At 32.6% G+C, this 27452-nt stretch overlaps 1 protein-coding gene across 1 annotated transcript; it reads left to right on the forward strand.

The window, feature by feature from the left end:
* Positions 1-1890: 1890 nt before the first annotated feature.
* Smp_152090 (hypothetical protein) lies at positions 1891-27452 on the forward strand (the record flags this gene model as incomplete). Its single annotated transcript, XM_018795136.1, has 5 exons — positions 1891-1909; positions 9901-10196; positions 13189-13483; positions 23786-24311; positions 26252-27452. The coding sequence occupies 5 exons, from the start codon at positions 1891-1893 to the stop codon at positions 27450-27452; spliced, it is 2337 nt and encodes a 778-aa protein (XP_018649479.1).

The raw sequence follows: 27452 nt of genomic DNA on the forward strand, positions 1-27452 counted from the left end.
GCTCACTAGTAACTGGCTCCATGAGGAATTTCCTAGAGTTCTAGTAAGAAGACGGAGTTCAACTACATCCGTTGAGACATATCAATTCACTGAATGGTTGCTCAACTTCGTGGATTGGTTGAAGTTAGACATTAACACCTCTGGATGCCAACTCAGTGGTCTAGTGGTTAAGCGCTCGCGCGAGAGACTGATAGGACCTGAGTTCGAATCTCGGGAGGCAGGATCGTGGATGCGCACTGGTGAGGAGTCCCACAGTATGACGAAACGGCATTCCAGTGCTTCCAGGTTTATGATGGTGGTCTAGCTTCAATTGACTCATGATTTCAACTATATAAAATCAAGAAATAATTTACATATGTCAGATGGTCTCTAGTATAAAATTCATACAGTTTAATGATTAAGTTTTCAATTTAATGAATCAATAAACCCATCCAGTTCAGATAACAAAACTTTATCAAAATCATCCATCTGAGCTACAAATCTTTTCCACCATTCCATCATTTTGATTTATCTAGCACTCATTGGATAATAATCAATGTAATTGTTCAGATATAAATTATCTCAAATGACTAATATTGTTGTAATTTGACTAGTGAAATCATCCATAGAATGTTGTTGTTTGATGATCATTGCTTAGATGATAACTATTCATTGAATCTAATAACTTGTATCGATAATTGACTCACATTGACATTTTCAACAGTGAAAATTGATTGAAATAACCCTACATCTAGACATTCAAATGCGCTTATTTTAATGTTATCAAGGAAATTAATTAGAAATGATATAAATAAATGTGATAGTTTTCTAAATGAATAAGTGTGGTAGAAAACGAAGACTGATACCACATAAGTCAATTCATCTTTCAAACTGTAAGCCTGACTTTCTCACTGTTAAAACAATTAATAGTTTTATACAGTTATTAATCAACCACGCGAAAAGTTAGGTATTAAAAACCGATAACAACTTGAAAGCCATTAATCTTTATTATAAATTGAAAATAACTGAAACAAAATCTCGGCTATCTAGAATCTGGATACATCTATTAGACGAGTACTGAAAACAAAACTAAGATATGTGTAATCTATGTTCCGTTTACTTGTTTTCATATTGTGGTGTGGTCTACTTATATCCATATAAGTAGTGTATGGTGATGGTCAGACATAGAATGTATTTTGGCAGAAGAGCGATAAGGAACGAACAGGAATAAAGCGCAATCGGTATGAAAATGCATGAATAGTGAAATCAGAGAAGATGGACTGATATTTGCAGAAGGAACAGTTAAGATTGAGACAAATGACTGTTATTTTGCAAACTAATTGTTTACTGTATGGTAATCAGAATTTAGTGAGATAGTCTGTAATTTATGCTTAAATACATTCGATTGTCCCCACTCGTGTTTTGTTCAGTAAAATATATGTATCAACTAATTTGATGATTAAACTCACAAAATCAACTGCTTACTGCAGCTGGCAAATTAACAAGTGTTCGCTGATTAATTTACTTAGTTATAAATCGAAATAAGGCAATATTCATTAGGCTGATAATTCCTTGAAAAAGCTTGGACCAGATTGTCAGGTGAAACGTTAGATTTACTTCAAATTCATTCTCTGAGATTTTACAAATATATATTATTCCTATTTAATGTCTTACATCAACTCGGCGCTCAAATACTGTGACACTGTTCTTATACATTAGGCTGATAGTTCTAATTTATTTGAAATGGCTTTTATTTCGATAAAAACAAATTGTTTCTGTAATGTAATTTTCTACTAAGTGGTATGTGATATTTGGCTTACATTTTGACACGTAGACATATGATAAAAACATATAGCATAAAAAGCCTTTCTGTGCTTCATTGTTACTTTATGTGAAATAAATTTTTCTATTATGGAAGCAAAACATGAATGTAAGGCGAGTAAAGATATTTTAAACTTGGCTTTGGGAAACGTTTTAACCGTAGGTTTACGCACAAAATCTTCAGATATGTATACATATATACATATATGCCTAACTTTTCAGAATTGTGTTACATTTTAAATCTATATTAGACCGATTAAATACAAATAAATACATTAGTTACTAAGCGAATAAAATAATAGGCTAACCAATCAAAACAATCTTGGCATAATGTATATCAACTGTACATTTGTTGTAATACTTTTTACTTAAGTGCATTATTGAATGAATATCACTTAAAATTTGTATATATTAAGATATTTCATTGGCTTGACAACCGAATTTCAATTATTGATGATGAATAACTATATCAAAATAAATAAAAACGGTGATTAAGGTAAACGTTTTGTGGTTAGATGACACGTATTTAGTTTCATTCATTATGCTTAAATTTATTTTTGATTAATTTATAATACCTGTCACATAAACTAAGGTAGTGAAAATGTTACTATAGTAAACAGGAAATCAATAATCATATCAAGGATATGGATTTTCCATATCCAGAACTGTACATTTTTTAGTTGAAGAATTTCTGGGATTTCATATAGTTTGAAGATAATCTTCATTAGGAAGTGATAGTAACCGAATATCTGACATTTAAATAACGAGAAATAAAAAACAGGAACTCACTATATTAAGTAGTCTAGTCTTTAGTGTTTTATTAATTAAAATAACGAGCAAGTGATTTAGATATAGCAGAATATTTGTCTATTTGAGTTTAGACAGATATAGATGTCATCTAAATAAACACGCTAGACACATCTTTTTCCTTCCGATAATCACCACGCTAACAATCTACAGTATGATCAAAAATACTATATGCGCTTGCACTCTGTCTTTTCGTACGCATTCCTTAATGTTTGGTTTTCAAATGATAATTGTTACTGCATTATTCCAGTTCATTTTACTACACATCTTATTAATTTATTCTTGTAGTGACCAAGCAGTATGAGGACGCGCTATGTTAGTGAATTGTATGTTAAAAACATTTTTTTAAAAATATAGTATAATAAAGTGGCTCAATTAATCCATAGTAGTTCACCTATGGAACATGTAAGTTCTTTACCGTTGACCAGCCTATCCAAAATAATTCAATCAAATGAACAACACAAATGGAATCTATGTTTTTGAGTAAAGCAATGAAACCCTATTAACATGAATACAAGGGTTCTTACCTAGTAGTAACCATTCACCTAGTTTTCTCTATTCTAAATGTTATAATCCTCACAGTAACGTCCTCGCTTAAAATTCATTTATATATTGTTTACATGTTAGAGATTATCTTTTATTTCATTTTACGAAAGTTACCAGAGTAAAAGTGATTAAATTTAGGCTGTGACTATTTGAAATTCAAACACCTTTTCTTAAAAAAAAATCATTTTGGTTTGTTTGTTTGAATCTTCCCATTGATGTTTAGGACTGCGAATTAATCAGTTTCTTATTGGTATATGTGCATTGTGCACAAATTGCCTCGATATTGTATTAAGTCACATGCATTACAATTAAAGATAAATGTTAGATAACAGTGAAATCCAGGATGCGCGTTTTTTCTTATCAATTGCAATCCTAAACATCAATGGGAAGATTCTAACAAACAATACCAAATGGATTTAACCTTCATATCATCGCAAAGGCTAGTGGCTATCGGGACTTAGTAGCTAAGTGGTTAAGGCGATGATGTTTAGAGAGAACGGTAGTGAGTTCGAGTTGCAGAGTGAACATCAGCCCTGAAATTCAGGTACACCCAACTAACAAGTCCCAAATAGGACGAAACGTGTGTCCTTGGTTCCGTTGCCGGCTACTTATCTTTATATTCAAGTGAACAATTGTATTTGTCAAAAGTAATATGTGTTAACTTTGAGTTTGTTTTTCTTTTTTGAGAATCTGACTAATAAACGTTGTTTTCGGTTTACTAACTAAATTGTTCAGTGTACTTCTTTCAACGAAATAATCGACTATTTTCTTTTTACTAGTGTACCAATTTTTAAGAATATAACGTTATGATAGGAATCAGAAGATCAATTCTTTATTTCAATTATTAACAGTGTATATCATCGATAAGAAATAGACTATCTGACAATTATCATTCCATAACAAGTATATTGTCTTATATATTACCAGCATGATACCTCAATACTGTTTTAAGTATAGATTGAAAAGTAACTAGTTTTCACTGAATGTAAACATATTGTATTCGCAGTCATACATCGAATAATAATAATTTATTTATTTATTTGAACACATAAATATTGGTACAAAGGGGCACCGAAAATATATGCGCCACACAAATCTCATTTGATTTGTGTGAGGGCTGTGATACTGCGAGGGTGCCCAAACCGAAGCAGATGGTTTTCTTATGGGGCCACACCTGGAGCCTTTGACCTAAAGATCTGATCCACAAGGCAGTAGAGCATAGTGAGGAGATGCGGTTCCATGGTAGTCGGTGACCAGCGATTAATTCATACGCCATTTGTTACTTCAGGATACTGGAGCCAATGTGCACCACTTTCCTAGATGGACTTTCCATGTCCACCAACCCGGTTAAAGCGCCGGACATTCGCTTTTGGTCCTCTCAATTTCGTAAACAACAGTAATGCCACGAGAAATTTGTGAGTAGGACTTCCCTAGCAGAGGCTATATACGCGTGGCCATATGAAAGCATTTCGAGAGGGAGAGCGAACTCTTCCCACTTTCGGCCGTACCAGGGCATTTGGGGGTTGAGTAAAAATTATTTTTGTCTTCAATTAACAGTATCACTGCATTATTTTCACTGATTGAAATTTTTTTGAATTTTACTTTGGTTCACAATCTTCCAAAGTCAGCTAGCTGTATGGTGTAGTTGCTATATAACTTCACTTATTTTCCTTCGCATGTTCACCAGTGAACCAAATTCATATTACATACTTACACCATATACTTTGGGACAACTATTACAATTCACCATTTTCGGATTTTAAAAGCAAAATTTCAATTATTTTTCTTTTCATCATATAAAATTCAAATCTCCTTCTAATTACCAACAGATATATGTATTAGTCTGAAGAGTTTCTACATGCTTTTTAATGTCTTGTAAATTAATTCCATTTTGAACAGTTTCCATGTGTATATTAAGTTTTGTTTCTAATCCATATTAAGACTGATTATCTGTCATTTAAATTAAAGTAGGTAATTAGTTAGATAGCAATATTACTTAAAAGATTTTGAAGTAGTCTGTGCGTATGTTTTAATATGTATTATGTACACATGTCAAAAATAAATTAAAAAATTATCCATGTAAATATAATGAATAGAGTCATTGAAATGTCTATTAACCAATTAATTAATTATTAAACAATGCAATTTACTAGTTAAGTACAGCTTAACCATTCGCCTTTAAACGATATTGCACTTAATTAATTATATCACCCGGTGACTGAAACATGTGACCTAGTTGCCGGAATCGGAATGCTTGAACTAGTATGTCGCTGTTCAACTGTTTATTTAGAATACGATAATTTTATTTGTATGCGGTTTATATTTTTCTTGTACATGATGTTGAGGACAGTTTTCATTACCATTTGTGCATCACGAGTGGATTGCCTCTGTATTCTCAGAAAGTGAGACGTTTTTGTTAAAGTTGCATACAAGGTTTGCTTTTGAAACAAAAGATTCTGTGACTTAAGTCCCAGTATGAATACAAACACTAAAATGCAAGTGAATTCAGCTGATAAGTTCCAATTAGGACTAAACGAAAGCTTTGGTATTGCCGCTAGACACCATCCAACTTCACTGATAAGATCATCCTCATTGTAGTAATTGAAATGTTCTTTGTGTTGTTTTTATAAAAACTGCTTGAATTCCGCGGTAGGTGCTGGAAAGAGTTTTTATAAGATAGTGGAATTCCGAAAATACTTTGACTAATCGTCACTCATTGGAAATTTCTGAGAGAGATCTGTGAAGTGACTGGTTATACATTTACTATTCTGATTAAATAATTACCAAATTTTGTATCAGTATTCAAATGCTCACCAGAAGCTTCTGGAATCCTAAAGTGATATGTATTACAACAAATACCCTTATTTTTGTTCATGAGTTAACCTTCAAAGTAAAGCACCTCCCTTGCTTCTAAGACAATTTTTAAATAAAAACTTTATAAAAAATTTATTTCATAGTGGCACCACAGTTGGTAGTTTTGGTGATCAACATTAGCAAATCAACTTAATATCTCATTTAAGCATGTGAAAGATATGCTACATACGTCACTAGAATTTGAATAAAAGTGTAGAGTTTCTCATTCTTCTAGGCCGAAGGAGACAAAATAATAATACAGAAAATGAAAGGTCGAACGAAACTTTCTGTATTTAACTTCATTCAATACGTAGTAGTTCTAAGGCAATTGGGGGTAAACATTTGGTTTCTGACTGACTCATTTAATATTTTAATGTAGACTATTTATATACATGAAACGAAACAGAGATGAGCAAAGATGAATGGTGGCTAGCAGTGGGATCCCGAACGTGCGTTTCGTCCTGTTTGTGACTCGTCAGCTGGACGTACCTGCATTTCGGAGTTGATGTTCATTCTGAGACTCTAACCCTGTACATTTCGCTTCAAACGCCATACGCGTTATCCACTCAGCTACTGAGTCCTGATAGCCACTTGCTTGTGCAATGAGGTGAAGTTTAAATTCACTTAAATTCACTGCTAGCCACTATCAATCTTTGCTTATAATGCTTGTGAATTAAAGCAAAATTGAGGCATTACGCACAGTATGCACATATGTCAATAGGAGACTGACCAGTTACAGTCCAAAAACATCAATGTGAAGATTCAAACAAACAATACTAAGCGAATTGAAACAGAGATGAGTTAAAGAAAATTGCAACTAATTGATTGCAAACTAAAAGTGAGTGTATATAAAGTAAAATAACCGTTAATTTGTACTTTTCATAATCTGATCTCTAGCATTATTATGAATTCAGATTATCAGCATTTTGATACCAGTCAAATTGGCCACATAATTTAATATGCCAAATATCATATGAACAGTAGAAACGGCCGTCCAATGCTTTCAGGTTTTACATGGTGGTCTAGCTTCAATTGACTCATGATTTCAACTATAAAATTACTGAAATCTCCACAAAAGCCCCTTCTGACAGTAGAAAGTGTTTTTTTTTAAACTACTGTATTTAACAAATAACTCAAACATTGGGAAATAGTGAATACTAACAACTTATTGGTTTTATATATCCATTTTCATTAGAATTACCCATCCATTTATTGAGATACTTTTCTATAAATAATGAAAAAAGTTGACAAGGAAACATTTTAGAGTTTGTATTAATTATTCGATAATTTGAATTGATGGAGAAGATTTGTAACTCAAGTGGTTGAATAGTGTTTTGTGAACTGTATTGTTTAGTAACTAAGCTTCGTAGTATTTCTAGACAATATCATCAATATAAATTGCAGATAGATGTAAGCTATTCGAATTTCTCAACATATGACTGACAGTCTGATCTAACTTCCTTGATCTTGATTGATTGTTGTTAGTTCTTGTTCGTTCACTGTCTGATTATTTATTTTGCTTGTCTTACCCTCTGATCGGATTTTTCATACAATAATTGTCCATGATTTTTCTAATTCATTAGTAAATTGAATTGATTTCCATAAGTTTACTGATTAGTGATTGTTCTGGTTGACAAGTTTCTTAAAGTTCTCTGTTCTGTTTTGTATTCCCCTTTTTCAAATTGTCAACTATAAATTCGATAAAATTTCTCTCTAGTTACATTTTACTAATCTTGTAAAGTTCATATTTTATTTAAATGATATTTTTGCATCATAATGATCCTAACGCTATCTCTGAAAATTCATTGTAGTATGGAGATCTAATAGTAGATTTGTGAAGAGTGTTGTGTGTGTAAAGTAGGCCTAAATATTATTTTGGATACATTTGAAGAAATAACCTAATTTGTTATTGTTATATCTTAGCGAAGACATAGGTACGGGTAACTTCTGGGACCTATTAATGGACTATTATTCGACATATATTCTTATTGTTTAACTGTTGAGTAATTAGATTATACATACCTATATTCATATTATTGTAAGCTTTATTTTGACCTATTAATTATTATTATACGATTTACTGTCCCTAAATTATATCCAGTTTATTGATTATTGTATCCCACGTTCACAGCCACATACGGCTTGATCTTGTACAAATATTATTTATGGTGTGATGCGGTCTGTCTGTCTGATATACAAACCAAGTATACTTGAAATAAATGATTCGCATAACTGAAAATATAAAAGATTATTTATTGCCTAAAGTTCATAATTTTGAATTCCCAGTTTACATGTTCAAACATTGTTTTACCTTTATAATAAGAAAATATAAGTTAATTTACAAGCATCGTCAGGTTGATATAAAAATCTATATTAGATATATGGTTAAGTTGTCTAAAAGGATGTGGTTCATAAATTCTTTTGTGAGGATATGTGTCCTATAAAGTGTAATAATATGAGGAAGAAGTTTAGATTATAATCACTTGCAACTAAAGAAAGATAACAAAAAAAACTGTCACGGTAGAACAATAACGGTAAACATTACTGTAATAGGTTTTCCGTTATATATGTACTAAGTTGTTTTACCTTTCACTCTATTGGATAAGCATTATTTAAATTAATCAGATCAACCAGGGATAAGATGGGTTTAAAATATCCGCAAAAAAAATGAAGTTCGAATAGTATGCTCAGTATATATAAAAATTTAAATCATTGTATATTCATTCTTTAAACTTAATTATGCGAAATTTTCTAACTTATATAGTTTTAATTACGAGGATTTGTGCCGATTGTGGTATTTCCAAATTTTAATTGAAGTGTTGATCTAAGGCAAACCACCACTGCAAATCGAGTGAAGCACTATTCCAACGTTTCATCCTTGCATGGGACTCCTCAGAAGTGCTCATTCACGATCTCACACCAAGGAGACTCGGACCTAGTACATTCGTTCTCTTGCGCAAATACTTAAACTCCAGACAGTTGGACTAGTATCAAAGGGTGCTAATGTCTAACTTCAATCAATCCATGATCTTGTGCAACCCTTCATCTATTACCTGATATGGATATATGTGTCACACCCGACAAGGATTGAACTTTGTTAGTCACAGCTTCTCACCAGAACTGTCCTGGGTTCGGATCTTGCGAGGTGAGGTCGTGGATGCGCACTGCTGAGGAGTTCCACAGTAGGACGAAGCAGCCGTCCAGTGCTTCTAGGTTTTCCTTGGTGGTCTAGCTTCAATTGGCTCACGCTTTCAACTATCAGCTTTATGAAGTACTTAAACTTATTTAAACTGGTGAGAAGTAGTCTTTTATCTTAATGAATTGTAAAAGATATTATTCAAACTGAGAGAGTGGATTATTCATTTCGATATACATTGTAACTTTCTTGTAAAGCCATAGAATTCATACATAATGCATATATGATATGCTTGATGCACTTACGAGTTCACCTTACTCTGTAAACGGAACGAAGGTCAAATATACAGTGACACATTAGGCTATTCTAAATCGTTGTCCTTGGCCCTGCTTACTAGATCAAGAAGTCTTGATGAGGCTTAGAGAATGTATTCTACAAGCGCGAGGTCACTAAGCACACAAATCAGGTTTATTTATACAATGATAGAAACGCCCTTAGGAGAGCCACAAAATACCGTACTAAAAAAGTCTATCAACTGATGACAGTCAACGATTTCCGAGTGAGAAGTTTAAGCTATAGGTCAACTAAGCGTTTTTTGGCGCGAAAACACAAATTTCAAATTTTCAGAATGAAATTACAAAATTAGAACCTTTCCCAAGTGAGTACCAGGAACCCAACGTCTTCATCAATAATATTCAATAAACTTTGAACTAATTTACAAATTATACTGATTTACATTTTAAATTTTCTTTCTACAGGTTATATATTTTGTCATTGTGATACTGATGAATGTCGTGCATTTGGTTATAAAGAATGTAAAGCAGAATTTTATTGTTATAGTATTTATGAATTAAATTCAATAACAAATCAACATATACCATTAATAAATCATACAACAGAAATTACTGGTATCTCTATTAGTCGTGGTTGTATATCAAATAGTTTTATAACAATGTGTACAAAAAAAGAAATTCAATATAATAAACAATTTAAATCACCATATTTAATTACTCGTTGTTGTAGAGATGCATGGTGTAATACAGATAAAGTAAAAGTAAGTGAAACTATTGACTATTGATTGTAATGAATAATATAGTTTAAATGAATAATTAAAATGTTCAATTTGAGTGAATGATTTTACTTTAGAAGGAATTATCTCTAAAACAAAATAGTAGTAGACAACTTACATATTTACTAACGCCTGTTACCCCTCGTCGAGGAGCATAAAACGCTTACCAGTTTTCTCCATCTAAACCTGTACTGGGCAATCCTTTGAAGTTCTTACCAGTTGACATTCATCCTTTTCATATCTGCTTCAATCTCACGGCGTAATGTGTTATTTCGCTTTCCTCTTTTTCGCTTCCCTTCCGGATTCCAAGTTAGCGATTGCCTCGTGATACAGTTTAGTGATTTCCTTAATGTATGTCCTATCCACTTCTAACGTTTTTTCCTAATTTCGACTTCAGATGGAAACTGGTTTGTCCTCTCCCATAAAACGCTGTTGCTGATAGCATCTGGCCACTGAATGTTGAGTATTTTGCGTAGACAACTGTTCATAAATACTTGTACCATCTTGACGACTGATGTAGTAGTTCTCCACGTTTCAGCTCCGCGCAGTAGAACTGACTATCTTGACGTTCATATTGAAGATTCTCACTTTGAAATTAGTTGATAGTTGTTTTGAGTTCCATATGTTCCTCAAATGTAGAAGTGCTGTCCTTGCTTTGACAATCCTTGCCTTTACATCTGCATCAGATCCTCTTTGTTTATCAATGATGCTTCCCAGATACGTGAATGTTTCCACCTCTTCCAGAGTTTCGCCATCAAGTGTGATTGGTTTGGTTGGTGTTCCCCGTGTTGTATTTGTGAATTTTGCTTTTTCCTTTGTGTGTTTTGAGGCCTATTGATGCAGAGGCTGGAGTTACATTAGTTGTCTTTGTCTGTATTTGTTCGTGTGTATGTATGAAGAGTGTTGCTCTGGTTTTACGAAGAGGTATCGGCCGCGTGACTTCCGAAAAATCTCAGCTTTCATCATGAGGAGTCATAATTCTTCCTTGAACTCGGAGGGCGGAGTTTAAATGGTTTGAATCATTTTTCTGCTTAGCGTTTTTGTAGCGAGTTATTTATTCTACGGGACAGGGTCGCTAACTCCATGCCCGACCCCCCTCCTCCACCCGAGCTTGGGACCGGCAGTAACTCTAGAAGAGCTACAGACGGAGTTAGTAGACAAGGCACTTACTTATAATGTAAACATAATGAAATTGAAAGACAGAAGCACCATACGATTTATTAAAGCTAGTTTATACAGTTTGATGATAATCTCAAGACATATATATTGATCATCTCAAGTCATCTAATATCACATAAGCAAACAAGAAAACCTAAACTTTATCTTTTAAAACGTCACATTTAAAACCTTAGATTTACAAGCTGAATATGATCTTTCTTCCTAGTAAATTGTGTGCCAGCTTCTTTTGGTTGGTTGTAAGTATCTAAAAGGTAACCTGTATTGGAGAACACATTAGATACTTACTCAAGTTTACTGTTAACATCGAGCTTGAATTAATGAGTATCAGTTACTTAACTGATTATATCTTTAGTAAATTATCATTTTAAATGCTTGAATTAATCATAATAAAATGTAAAGATTATAGTACAGAATACTGAGTACATGGAATACAGCTATTATTTGGAACCAACAAACTGTATTCCATTGTTCACCCAAAGATTTTGAAAGATTTAGTTGTGAAATTTGCTGTAAAAAATACATTAAAAATCGATTTTACTTATGTTTAATATGACTCTTCCTCAAACAAACAATATCAAGTGAATTTAAACTTCACCCCATTGCACACGCAAGAGTCCATCAGGACACAGTAGCTGAGTGGGTAACGCGATGGCGTTCGAAGTGAAAAGTATTGAGTTCGAATCCCGGAGTGAAAATCCAGCTGAAGAGTGCCGAATAGGACGAAACGCGCTTCCTGGATTCCACTGCTAGTCACTGTCCATCTTCGCTTATAATGCTTGTGGATTAAGGCTATATCGAGGCAATACGCACAGTATGCACATATGCCAATAAGTGACTGAACATTTGCAGTCTTAAAAATCAATGTGAAGATTGAAACAAACAATACCAAGTGAATTCTGACTCTTCCTTAGTTACTGATACATTTAAGAAAGTCAGAACAATAACTATAGGTCATACAGCCTAAATTAACTTTATTCTATATAGTTTGATACATAACTTTTACACTACAAAACAAAAAACGAGGTTTTTTTTGCCTCTTTAAAGCTTTTAATTATAGAATTTAGGACAGGAAAAATGTTTCTGGGGGAAAGAGTATGAAATTCTTTCTGTGTATTATAAAATTATGTGTTCACTGTAGTGTCCGCACTAATTATAAAGCATTCTACTCAATCTAAAAACAGATTTTATATTTTTATATATAATCAGCTGATCAATGTTAAACTTCCTTTGAAAACCTGGAAGCATTTGGTGGTCATTTCGTCCAGTATGAGGCTCTTCAGTAGACTGCACCTACGATCCTGCACGTGGAACTCGAACATAGGACCTTCGATCTCAGTGGCGTTAAAATAGTAAAAATTACCTTACTCTGTACGTAATATGATGTACACTAAGTATGATGTCTATGTATTAGAGTGAGAATAATAATGTTTGAACTATCACAACTACAATCAATTACAATCCCAAAAATATACTGACTGATTAACTATTAGTGATATAATATCTTCATAGTTGAAATCATGGTCAATTGAAGCTAGACCACCATCGAAAACCTGGAAGCACTGGACGGTTGTTTCGTCCTATTATGGGACTCCTCAGCAGTGAGCATCCACGATCCCGCACTCGCGAGATTCGAACCCAGGACCTACCGGTCTCGCGCCAGAGCACTTAACCGATAGAGCATTGAGTCGGCATCCAACGGTATTAATGAAAATACTGAAATCTCCACAAAATCCCTTCTGATATAATATCTGTAAAAATAATAAAAATATGTTATTTTTATTTGTTTATTTATTTTAAGATCGCTCAAAGTAATTGGTCTTTGCATGAAACAAAACGTTATACACCAGGGGATTATTCTAACTATGACGCTAAACAAACACAATTTAAAACAGGAACAGAAGCATCATCACTGTTGACAAATTCAAAAGATTTTCAAAATTTACAAAGCGATCTCCATTTAACTGATAAAGATTTTTCTGAAAATTTGTTAAACTCAAAGTTACTGCATCAAGATGTATCTAAACAAACAATAATGGAAGATCGGTCTGATATGATTAATTCTAGGAGAGGAATACGACGGAAAGGAGATAAAGGTATTTAAAATGATTGCCATTATCTTTAAATGATTATTAAATACTTTTATATTCTTTTTTCATTGAAGTGAATCTAAGCATTAACAATAATTTCATTCTTCGAAACTAAATGGTGGTCATAGGGAATCCGAAAGTCAGACTTTCAAACTTAAATTAAAAACAGACATGTAGTTTATTCCTAGAAAAAGAAATTAAATGTATAATTCACCGATTCAGCATAAGATATGTTAAATTGATCTCACGTTTTACCTAAACTAACTTTAGTACGTTTCTGAAATTACGGTTCTTCAATTAAATAAGTAACACCTAGTTAGAATAACATGCGGTGCAGTTATTATCATGTACTCAACAAACTTTTTCAGGGAGTTCTGATCAGTTTGTTAAGCAACTTACTGAAGCCAATTTCTGTTGCTGATGTGGTGAACGAATCTGGCATAAATTCTTCATTGTTAACCGACTTAGGGCACTTATTTGGAACGAGCAACTCAATGCTCAAAAGCCCAATACAGATCAGAGTACATTTTTATGTCTCAACGACTACTGGCGGCCTGCTTAAAGTTCTGGGTTACCTGTTCCTGCCATCTTGATATCTCAACAACTTATCTAATTTTGTTTGTTTTAATACATCATTATGGCTATTAATCGCACAACCTTTTCAGGTGCGTTTCTGAAAAGTGTACAACTTTTTGCTGTAAAGTTTACAAAAAGCCTAATCAGAGATATCGTGGTTGCTGGCAATATTCAGCGAAAAGAATGTACATCATTTAGATCTCGATTTACTGGACTGTTAACTACTAACTGGTGACCACTCAATATTTGTTGTCAGGATCGACCAAGAAATAAGAAACAGAAAATTGTTGATATACTTTTCGCTGAGAATTCTCTATTGTACCAAAAATATAATATTGAATAAAGCTAATGACAATATTCATAATAATAACAATAATACATGCTTCATTATAGTTATTTTCCCTAAATCGTTATATGACCTCTTTTATTGTACTGAAATCTAATACACATTTGTTTTCCACCAAATTCTAGATAGCCCATTTACTTCAGGTGTTTACATTCTTGCTTAATGTAACTGACTTTAGTTCATGGCTTGTTGACATCTATTCCTGAATCTACTGTAATCGCAGTTCCAACTAACATCAAAACTGGGTTCAAATCATTTTATCAATTAAATCCAATTACTTAATACCATAGAAGGTGTATCGTGATTCTGAGTAACCTAGATTATTCATTAATATAGATCTTCAGATGGAAAGGTCTTTGTTACTTAAATTTTAAGCCAGTTAACTTATTTCCAATCTTTTCTAATTTCATGAGTATTAAAAAAAACGCAGTCCAACATTCTAATTAGTTTGCTTCATTTAAATAAAAAAATTGGATCTATTTTATTCGTATTATCACAATTATTGTTTCATTACAATACAACAAATAAACTCATTTTGTTACCAAGTACATTCTACAACCGACTTGGTTAAAATACTGAAGTATATAACCATTGATTACCTGTACATACAGCAATATATGAATGTTAAAATGATATGATCACTTTATTAGTAAATACCATTAGTAGTAGTATTAGTAGTAGTATTAGTATTAGTAAATACCATTAGTAGTAATAGTAGGAGGAGGAGGAAGAGTGGAACCAAGTACAGTACAAAATGTGTTAATATAAGTAAAAATGATTAATAACATCCTTTCAGCTTATCTTATTCATAGATAAACATTTTACTTTGATAAGAAAAAGGAGCATCACTATTATCTTTGCCAATAACTTTCATCTTTTTTTATCAGAATGATATTTTAATGATTCAAGTATGAATCAGTTATAACATTTTACTTGGTATTTTGTTAAATACCATCATAACCATCATCATCATCCTCTTCTTCATCTTGATCATCATCACCATCATCATCTTCATTAATATCACTATCCTAATCATTGTAATTGTAGTTTACTGATTTGATTCTATGAAAATGTTAACTAATTAGTTCTGATTCAAACTAATTAATTTATCTATAAAAAAAACAAGAAAATTAGGTGTTTAATAACAGTAAACAACTAATAATTATCATAGAATGTTAAGATAAATTACTTCTAGTCAAACTAATTTGTTAGACAGTAGAAGGATAAATGTATCAAATGAATATTTAGATTAGGTTAGGTACTTTTTTGAGATTTTTGTTTGAAGCTAATGTATTATTATAAAAATTAACCCATTCTCATTTGTGTAACTTTGATTAGATTTAGAATGAATTAACTATTTCTTTTGAATACAAGCTTTAAAGATTCATTTGGCGTTGTATACTTGTATCTTCCTATTGTTATTTAGGACTGCAATTGATCAGTCTCTTGTTGGCATATGTGCAAGCTGTGCGGACTTCCTCGATATTGCCTGAAGTCACAAGCATCATAAGTAAAGATAGATAATGGCTAGCAGTGGACTCGTCAGAGTTGATGTTCACTCTGGAACTCAAACCCAGTACCGTTCGCTTCAAATGCCATAGCTTTATCCACATAGTTACTGAGTGAATATAACTTCACACCACTGTACAAGCAGGTGGCTATCAGGACACAGTAGCTAAGTGGATAACGCGATGGCGTTTGAACCGAAAGCTACTTAGTTCTAGTCCCAGAGTGAACATCAGTTCTTAGATGCAGGTAAATCCAGCTGACAAGTCCCAAATCGGGCGAGAAGCGCGTCATGGATTCCACTGCTATCCACTATCCATCTTTGCACATTAAGGTTTAAAGAGTTTGCTGAAATGTATATTGATTAATCTGAAAGTTTACTAATTCATGTAGAGTGTTTAAATGTACTAAAATGTATTTTCCTGTAAATCACTTTAATGAATGAATCAGTTAATAATGTCAAGTGACTGTCATTCAATGGTCATCACAATCTAATGTTCGAACTCTAGTATAAAGGCTTGTTTGTATGAATAATAATAATAATAATGAGTTGTGAAATCTAGGATTAAATAAGTATTGTATACTTGATATAACAAGCATAAAATTATAGAGTAACTTTGGTTATCTTCAGTTAAATATATTAGCTAAATATATCAAGTATTCTATTGAACTATTACATGTTTACTTTATAGGTCAAATATCTTATATTCAATATTGAACTAATAAGTTATAAATATAAAAGTCATCATATTGAATAAACAATAAACAATTATACTTTAATATCAGAAGGGGTTTTATGAATATTATAGTAATTTCAATAGTTGAGATCATGAGTCAATTAAAGCTATACCACCATGGAAAACCTGAAAGCACTGGACGGTATTTCCCAGAGTTCTAGTGAGAAGCAGTGACCAGTGGAGTTCAAATGGGTCTGTTCTGACATAGTAACTCACTAAAGGCAAAGGTGGATGTGTTGCCCAATTTTGTGGATTGATTGAAGTTAGACATTAGCACCGTTGGATGTTGGCTCAGTGGTCTAGAGGTTAAGCGTTCAGGCGTGATAATGATAGGTCCTGAGTTCGAATCTCGCGAGGCGGGATCGTGGGTGCACACTGTTGAGGAGTTCTACACTAGGACGAAACGGCCATCCAGTGCTTTTTGGTTTTCCATGGTGGTCTAACTTCAATTGCAAATATCATTCGCTACACAATCAATTAATTAAGTCATTGGTTATTATTATCAAAATTTATTTTGACTGTACAGATAATTTTTTATGATGGATTTACATCAATTTGGATGTAATTGAAAACCAGAGAAAAGTAGTCAATAAGTGATTTTATTGGAGATTGAACCAAGGGAAATTTCGTTCAGCAGCTAGTATGATGATTGTCCGGTAATGTTGATCGTGATATACAAAATAACTTATTACATTTAAGTTTACTTTATAATACGAGTATTGTAATGAATAGTTCTAAATCATATTCCGATTGAATGACAACGAAGTGATTACCATTATACCTACTTAAAAGAAATAAAGTCATCACAGTCATTAATAAATTTTTAAGCACTATATTAACATTTAAAGTATGTATACTTTAGACAGAGTTGACGAATGATAATGAAATTTTTGGCGGGATACAATTTTTCACTTTGTCATGGTTACAAATAATTTTATATAAACAGATCTAAGTAACTACAGTAGAAAAAAATTATAAACTTTATCGCGTTATTATTTGAACACATAAACATTGGTACCAAGGGTCATCTAATACATATTCGCCACACAAGTCATTTGATTTGTGTGTGAGTTGTGATACTGCACGGGTGCCCAGACCGAAGCAGGTAGTTTTCTTAGGGGGCCATGCTCCGAGCCTTTAACCCATAGGTCTGATCCACAAGGCAGTGGAGCATCGTGAGGAGATACAGTCCCATGGTAGTCGGTGACCAACAATAGGTTCATACGCCATTCGTCTCCTGAGGATCCTGGAGCACATGTGCACCATTGGTTTGGAATCAGGGTTTTCTCACTACCACTAGGTGAATCCACCGTATCCACCAATTCAGTTAAAGTGCCGGAAGTTGGCTTTTCGTTCTCTCAATTTCGTGAACAACACTTGCATCGCGAGAAGGCAGAGAATAGGACTCCCCTGACAGTGGCTGTATACGCGTGGCTGCGTGACAGCATTTCTAGAGGGAGAGCTAACTTTCCCCACCCTCGGCCTTACCAGGGCATTTAGAGGTAAAGCGTTACCAAGTTGTATCTTCTCAGTAATTCTACATAACAATTAGGCCACAGAAAATACCTATTGATTGAAATATATTACTAGAAATACATATGTTAGGCAAATGGTTTTCACCGTTTCTTTCACTTTAATATACTAAAACAAAATAGCCTTACCAAAGATTAGCAATGGTTTATTTTATACTATTTTATTATGCTTCCAATTGTTTTAGTATTCATTACGAAGTATTTTGTTTTTCTTTTCCTTATGACAATGGAACGGTTAGGTAGTCTAATGGTTTTAAATTGAATTTTGAACCATTAATACTTGAACATAAATAAACAATAACATGGTTTATCCGAGAAGAAATTAACTAATCATTAGAATATAACATTAAATCGATCAAGATTAACTTGCAGCAAATTATGCTTCACATCCAAGGATAGTTATATATGAAGTAAATCTCAAAATGTATTTCAGTAACAGATACTAACTTTTAGTGGATATGAATGCATTTACTGTTAAGTGTATTTAATTGAATAGTTTATGAGGTACAGTTTCATATCAGCTGTTTGTTATTTCCAAGTTGGTTCACAATTGTCCCCTTCACTTTAAACTAATAAATTTAGAGTTAGATTTCATTTTATGAACCATGGAAAGAATCAACATTTAATAACATATAAAGTAGAGTAGGGAGCTTCTTTGTTTCTAATCAAGAAACTAGAGACAACTAAAGATTATCAGGTCAAGTTCAAAATAAGAACATGAAGGTGATAGATTACCAAATCTTCTGCGCTTCCAAAGACTCAAGAACATACTCACATAATTTACATATGGAGATTTGTAGGTTGTTTCAGGGTCAATACGACAATTTATCTCTCTTACGAATGGATATAGCCGTGCATGACAGTCTACAATATTTATTTATTCCGGCTTGCGATTCTGCCATGTGTAATTTAATAATGGCATACTACTATGAGTAGTAAACTACTAATTATCCTATTAAATTAAAAATAACGCTTAGGTACACGAAGTTCTATAAGGCAAGGTAGATTACAGACTCATAATTCTCTAATTGAAGTTAGAGCTCTGCTTCTAATGTACCTTCATTTCGTCAGGGGGGTGATGTTGAATTGTTTGTAGATCACTTTGAATACCCTTTGTGTTCACTGTCTAGCACGTAGTGTGCTACCAAAATATGAAGACCATTTTCTCCTCGGAGGTGCAAGTTTTTGGGAATTTAATCAATAAATCGTGTAAAAGTCCGTATTTTTGTCCTCCAAATATACATGCTTTTGGATGATGTTATATGTAGATGAAGGTTGAATATGACATGTATTTACCAATCATTATTTGAGTGTTAAGTTATATGCAATGAGAGGCATTTCTCTGCTGAAATGTACGCCTAAATCTATAAATAATTTTATTTATAATTATTTATTCATGATCAATACTTACTTGCGCCTGTTACTCCCAATCGAGCATAGGCCACCGAACAGCATTCTACAACCCAATATGCCCTGAGACTTCCTTTCTAGTTCTACCGAAGGTTGTAATTACAACAGTCAAATTAGGTCATTCAATAGGTAAGATCACTAATGATTTACTAACCTTGGGTTGACCAAAGAAATAGAAACTGTTCAAGATTGTTTTTTTGTACGCATAGCTCAAGTTTCTTAATCTGGATGGCTATTGCTTTAATAAGTAAGTATTTATTACTGAATTTATTCCAACATAACAGATAAATAATAACACCGGCTTTGTATTATTAAATAAATCAATCTTCTACTTTTTTTAAAACAATTAGTCCCTTTGATAAATTTCGATAATGCAATGAGAAGACGAAGTTTATCAGAATTATGTGATATATTAACGCAATACATTTCGAACAATCTGATCACACATATACTTGTTAAGACATTTTTATATGAAAATTAAAAGGTCAACTAGACAGGTTAAGGTAAGAAAATAAATAAAGTACACAAAAACAATGTGATGACTACTCTGGATAATAAATAAGCATTACCAGGGTAGGTTAAGGGTAAGAACAAATTGTTTCTGAACACATAAAGGGGGTTTCAATTTCCGTATAGCCAAGGCTTCAATAAACCTTAGTATACGTCCTTGAAGGCTATTGTACAACACTACAAATGCTGATTTGATGTCAACCTTATGACCAGTTTCAACTAAATGTTTCGCAATAGAGGAAGATGTTTGTCTATCCTGTGATCTTATTTGACCATTCGAATTCATTTGGTTCTGTAGCCATTTAGGTATGTGTTCCGCCACCCTTATTTGCAAATCACGATTGCTCCTCCCTATGTACGTGTTACCGCACATACATGTAAATTGGTATACACAATGGGATGTGACACAATCGACCTTGTCTTTTCAATGATGACAAGTTGAGCTGCATAGAATGTCCTGTTTATGGCTAATTTTAGTCTCCGTCTCAACATGAGACTATTAGAGTCACTCCTAAATGGTAATGTAATATAAACTCGCTTTTTGGGTGCCAGAAGCGTCATAGGTCTAATCGTATTGCAACCCTTCCAGCGGTTAATGAACTTAAATGAATAACCATTATTCATTAACGTATTAGTCAAAAGCCTCGTTTCTACTTCAATAGTATCACTAGTACAAATACGATTGATTCTATTGAATAAGCCCTTAATTAAACCACGTTTGTAATGAATTGGGCAGTGACTATGGAAATTAAGGTATTGCCCCGTCCATGTCGGCTTTCTATATATAGAACGTTGGATGGAACCGTCTCCTCTTCTACTGATCAGTATATCTAGAAAAGGAAGTTGGTTGTTCTTCTCTTCTTCGCACGTATGTTCTACTTTTTATTTGTAAATTCGTAATCATATATATAGATAAATGTAAGTATATTCGGTAATAGACGTTTATAATTAACCATTGAATGTTAAGCAAATACAACTTCTATGTGATTAAAACAAACTAAGGTTTTGAATAATAATGATGTTTACACTAATCAGTCTAGTTCTAAGTACTAACTGAAAACTATTTTTTTTAATATAGGACAAGTCAGTTTTGAGTTACTTAACTTAATATCCTCAATTATTTATTATCCTAATTATAAAAAATCAGTCAGCAATAAATACCAAACAGTATGACATTAGCTCTTACTCAGTGATGAGACAGTTTAAATAACATAAACTTAGCTAATGTATCTAGGTGATGAACATAATACAGATAACTTCTGTGATTGTTAGAATGGGTAAAGTAGGTTTCATATCACTTATAAAAGACTAGTTCCATTAAACTTTCACAAATGATCTTGTGTTGAATTTCGATTCGTAAAAACTGTAGGTTTGGTACTGTTTATTAATTTTCCTCAACTATTTGACATTAAACGAATTACTTTACAATAATGATTCATTAAAACCCATCAGTACCTTGTAAACTTGATTGATAAAATTTAGTCATCCTTTAAAACTTGACAATATAATTATGAATAAATAAAACTAACAACTAATAGTCAAGATATATAAATATATTAAACAATATTATAAGCAAACATGGATATTGGCTAGCAGTGGAATCTAGGACGCTCGTCTCGTCCGATTTGGGACGCGTCAGCTGAATGTACCTTCACTTCAGAGTTGATGTTCACTCTGAGACTCAAAATCAGTACCGTTCGCTGCAAACGCCATCGCGTTATCCATCTTTGCTTATAATGCTTGTGAATTAAGGCTATATCGAGGCAATGCACACAGTATGCATATATACCAATAAGAGACTGATCAATAGCAGTTCTAAACATCAATGGGAAGATTAAAAACAAAAACAATAACAAATCATACCAAGTGAATATGAAACAATAGTTTACTACTTATAATATAGAAATCTCAAAAGCATATCAGTAATAAATAACAGAATTAATTAAATTTCTGTTGATTAATCATAGAACTCTTTTCATTCATTTCACATATATTTCTTTCTTATTTCTCTCTTTTTTTCTTTGACGGACATTCAATATCAAAACATTTACACCTTATTCTATAAAACTATACTGTGACATTATACAAGAATAGAATGAAATGACTATATTACTTAAATAAACCTATTAAACATTCTAATGACAGTCGTATGTTTCTTTAATAATAAATTTAATTAAAACAATAATAATAAGTTTTAATTATCATGATACTTTGTTAAAACAAAATGATACAACATAAATGAAATGAATGTGAAAGAATACCTTGACGTGGTATATAATAAAGTGATAACAAAAATCAATATTAAATTCACATAGTATTGTTTGTTTGAATCTTCACATTGATGTTTAGGACTGTAATTGACCAGTTTCTTATTGCCATATGTGCATACTGTGAGTATTGCCTTGATATAGCCTTAATTCACAAGTATTATAAGCAAAGATGGATAGTGGGTAGAAGTGGAATCTAGGACGCGCATTTCGTTCTAGTGGATAACGCGATGTCGTTTGAAGCGAAAGGTACTGGGTTTGAGTCCCAGAGTGAACATCAACTCTGAGATGGAGGTACATCCAGCTGACGAATCCCAAATAGAACGAAACGCGCATCCTGGATTCCACTGATAGCCCCTATCCATCTTTGCTTGGAAATCAATATAGTTTACTTATTTTGAAAAAACAAAAAAAACAAAACAAAAACAAACAATCAGATCGTTATTTATGGGAAATAGGATAAGGATGAATAATTCAAATTTATATGCACATAGATATACTAATCTAAATCAAGTAATAAATTCAATAAGCATTCCTTTTTGTATCTATGACAATTATTTCAATGTAATTGTTGTCAAAATCTGTAAATTATATAATAATTTATTTCATCTTTTTGTTAAAAAAATATCCTATACATTTGAATGTTTAAATCATTTATTCTTCAGTGAGATATAACTTTCTGAACTAAAAGAAGTGATAAGTTCACTTGGTGTTGTTTACTTGTATCTTCCCATTGTTATTTAGGACTAAAATTGATCAATAAATTCACGCCATCTCACACGCAAGTAGCTATTTGATACTCAGTAACTAAGTGGATAGCGTGATGACGTTTGGAGCAAACGGTACTAGGTTCAAGTGCCGGAGAGAATATCAACTGTGAGGTGCAGATACATCCAGGTGATGAGTCTCAAATAGGACGAAACACGCGTCCTGGATTCCACTGCTAGACACTATCCATCTTGACTTAAAAATAGAGATACTCCTCGATAAATAGCAAATTCTCGTAGGTACTACTGATAGTTATTGCTGAAAAAACTTATGAACGTTGATAGAGTTGAATCACTTGTGAGTATATCCTAGTGATTATTGTAGATAAATATTTATGTTCAGGAAGGTAATTTATCTAAGCTTTAAAATTCGCATTCTTATTGCATAGGTTATTTTATATTATAAAAGGGTACTTACTCATAAAATCATTCTAATGATTTCACTTAATCGTGTAGAATACTTAGGAAATAAAAAGGTTGACAAAAACTTTCTTTTGCTCCAATCATCTCATTATCAAGTATTGATATCAAATGTTCAAACGATCACTTGTAATAACACTAAACGCAGTCAAAATTTTAAAATGTATAACAAACTATTTAATTACTAATAAGTAGTTAAAAAATATATCTCAAATAAATGTGTCATTTTGTTTTCAGGTGATGGAAATATCGAAACCGATTCAAGTCGTATTCTTACAAAAAATTTTCAATTATCTTATTTTAATCCAGTCAAATCAGCACATTCGAAATCCTATAGTATGAATATGTTGTTAGCGAGACCAATCTACGTAGCAATGGGAATATCATTAGCTATTCTTTTATTTGGGCTTATCTTCTTATCATTTGCCATGTTGATCTATCGAAAGAATAAACTTTTACATACTTCTAATTGTCGGACAGTTTGTACTTATTCATGCCACAACAGAAATGGAATTACTTCACCTATAAGTGAGAGATTTAGTTGTAAAAATGCTACAGGGATATCAGAAAATACAGACAGGCTGCATAACTGGAATCAACCGATTGCTGTATTTCCAAATCAACATTCAACAGATGAGCCGCTTTTATTAAACGGTATCAGTTCAGTTGAAAGCATGAATCCTTCTACAGATTATCGGTCATTAACACTAATTAAAACTAGAAGTAAATGGTTGAAATCAACAGGTTACTCAACATCACCAGAGTGAGTTTGATTTAGTAAATTCTCACTAATTTTTTCCAGATATATTATATCATGAATAAAGTCTACCTAAGTGTCCAATTATGGAAAGATGAATATTTCCACTAAGAAATGTATGATGACAGTATTACATGTTTACTGGAAGTAATTAACTAGTGATTTCGAGGCTCATATAAAGAGTTACTCAGTGTTAAATAGAATTTCTGTATACACAAGTATAAATCAATAAATAGTGAGAAATCCTCTTGAAGATATATACATATGTAAGCTTTGTTTTTGAGAAAGCTAACAAGAATATAAGAATTCTAAATTATTAGGGGTTTTGTGGAGATTTAGTATTTTAATAGTTGAAAGCGTGAGTCAATTGAAGCTAGACCACCATGGAAAACCTGGAAGCACTGGACAGCCGTTTCGTCCTATTATGGGTCTCCTCAGCAGTGAGCATCCACGTACCGCACTCGCGAGATTCTTACCTAGGACCTACCAGTCACGCGCCAGAGCACTTAACCGGTAGACCACTGAGCCGGCATCCGATGGTGTTAATGTCTAACTTCAACTGATCCACGAAGTTGAGCAACCGTTCACCAATAATAGGACAAAACGGCCGTCCAGTGCTTCTAGGTTTTCCATGGTGGTCTAGCTTCAATTGACTCACGCTTTCAACTATGAAAATCCTAATTATTTACCTAACGAAAATATATCAAATAAATAGTAACATATTTACTTGTGGTCACTGATTTCAATTCATTCTGCATGGTACAACAAGATAGTTTGTACCTAAATGTATAAACTACTAGTTAATAGAAAGAAGGGTTTTTTCTCTGTTAAAATGAAGGTAACTACATGAATCTTCAAAATTTACGAAATCCATGATCTTTGGTAGATTTAAAAACATGACATTTAATATATTTAGTGAAGTCATCTTAGAGTTTAGAAGAAGTGTGTTAGTAGAGTGGATCACGCTTAGTTCGAGTAAACTTGTTAATTGTCAAGAATTTGCAGTTTGAAATTATTGTCAAATACTAATATCATCTAGAGTATCATGAAAGACTAAGCAGAGTAAGATGTCTACTATTTCTTCGTGTTATTACTATTCAGTGTCCAAGACTTCTTCAGATAGTATTAATAAGTGAGAAGTATAAAAAGTATGTAACTATAATAATATATTTAATAAATCTATCTTAAAATAAGTTAAGTTTGAATAAAGGTCTGTGGATTTTATTAGTTGAATTCATGAGTCAATGTAAGCTGGATCACCACTGGAAACCTAAACGCACTGGATGGTCGTTTCGTCCTAGTATGGGGCTCCTCAGGATTGCACATCCACGATTCCACACCAAAGAGGCTCGAAACAAGGACCTCCAGTCTCTCACACGAACGTATAACCTCTAGGCCACTATGCCAGGATCCGGTGGTGTTAATATCCAAATTCAGTCGATCCGTGATCTTGAGCAACCATTCATTCATTTTCCAATCCTTGTCGGGTAGAGGCAGGCATCAGCCTCTGATAATGGATCGACTGAAGTTAGACATTAACACCGTCAGATGCCGGCTCAGTAATCTAGAAGTTAATTGCTCGCTCGCGAAACTAGAGATCTTGGGTTTGAGTCCCTTCAGTGTAGGATCGAGGATGCGCACTTCTGAGGAGTCTCATACTAGAACGAAATGACCATCTAGTGCTTTTAGGTTTTCAGTGATGTTCTAGCTAACACTGACTCATGAATTCAATCATCATCATAAGTTAAATCTTTTGAATTTGATATATTACATTTTAGAAAGGAAGAAAATGCCTATAAAGAAAATTTGTTTACATATTACTGCAATCATTGTATATGCTGTTATTCTAATAATGATAACAATGTTACTCATGATACAAATGATTTCAATCATTCAACAAACAAAAATTTCAAATCATTCATTAACTTATCTCAATTCAATAAAAGAACTATAACCAATGACATTAATAATGATCATTTACATCCAGTTATATGTGAAACAAGTGAATTTAGTTTAAATACAGATAATCAAAAACATGAACCAAGTAGTATATCTACACCATTGTTTAGTATACATTCATCATCTACTCAACAATTACCAGATTTTATTGAATATAAAAAGTTAAATACTACTAACTATGGTCATAGTAATAACAACGGATTATTAATTAATGATCAAGATACATTTAAATGGATCAAAAATCAACAATCAACTAATCAGAATACAATTAAATTTCAACAATTACAAAAGAATATAAAACGTCCAATTCATTCAATGTTGAGTGATTTCAATGGAACCTATTCTGATTCTAGTTATTTATATGATATTGATCATAAAAATAATAATTCAGATTATGAACATATTAAAACAATGCCCAAACAGAAATTTATTGAGATGGAAACAAGAAAAAGTCATACAATACAAGTAAACAATAATATTGATTCAGTCTCTCCTGTAGTGTGTAATGATAAAAGAAGAAATACAGATTGTAGTAGTAGTAATAGTAGTGGTGGTGGTGGTCATTTGGAAAACGGATCGATAAACCAACAATCTGTATTGCCAGTTCAATTTACTGATTTAGTTTTTCCTCATCTACCACCACCTCCATCTTATCCACCTCCTCCTTTGTATCAACAACAAGAACCTCAACAAAAAATTATTGAAATATTCAATCCTCATAACTCTACTAATGCTAATAATAATAATACTATTAATAATAATGATGATAAAATGTTTAATCATAAAAATACTCTATTTGTTGACTTACATCGATTTGATATACTTTTACAACGTCAAAGAGGTACTGGGAAAACAAGTAGCGGTGGTGAAGATAATAAAACAATAGAAAGTGAACAATCTGATATCATTCAAACTTGGAAAATATCTGGTTCAAATGAAAATAGTAATGAATTGAATACTGTTACATTAGATCATAGAATGATTCCTTTGAACAATAATAATAATAATAATCAATTTCTTAAATGTTCACCTGATTTAAATAAATTAACTGGACATAGAATGATTGAAACAGATTTGATTGGTTTAGCAACTTTTCGTAAAGCTGACGAGAAATGTGTAGATTTAGTTACACCATATGCACAATTTGATTTATCACCAGATTCAAGTCTGTGTATAACAGCTGAATAA

This window comes from Schistosoma mansoni, chromosome 1 (assembly GCF_000237925.1).
Source record: "Schistosoma mansoni strain Puerto Rico chromosome 1, complete genome".
NCBI classification, from domain to species: Eukaryota; Metazoa; Platyhelminthes; class Trematoda; order Strigeidida; family Schistosomatidae; genus Schistosoma; species Schistosoma mansoni.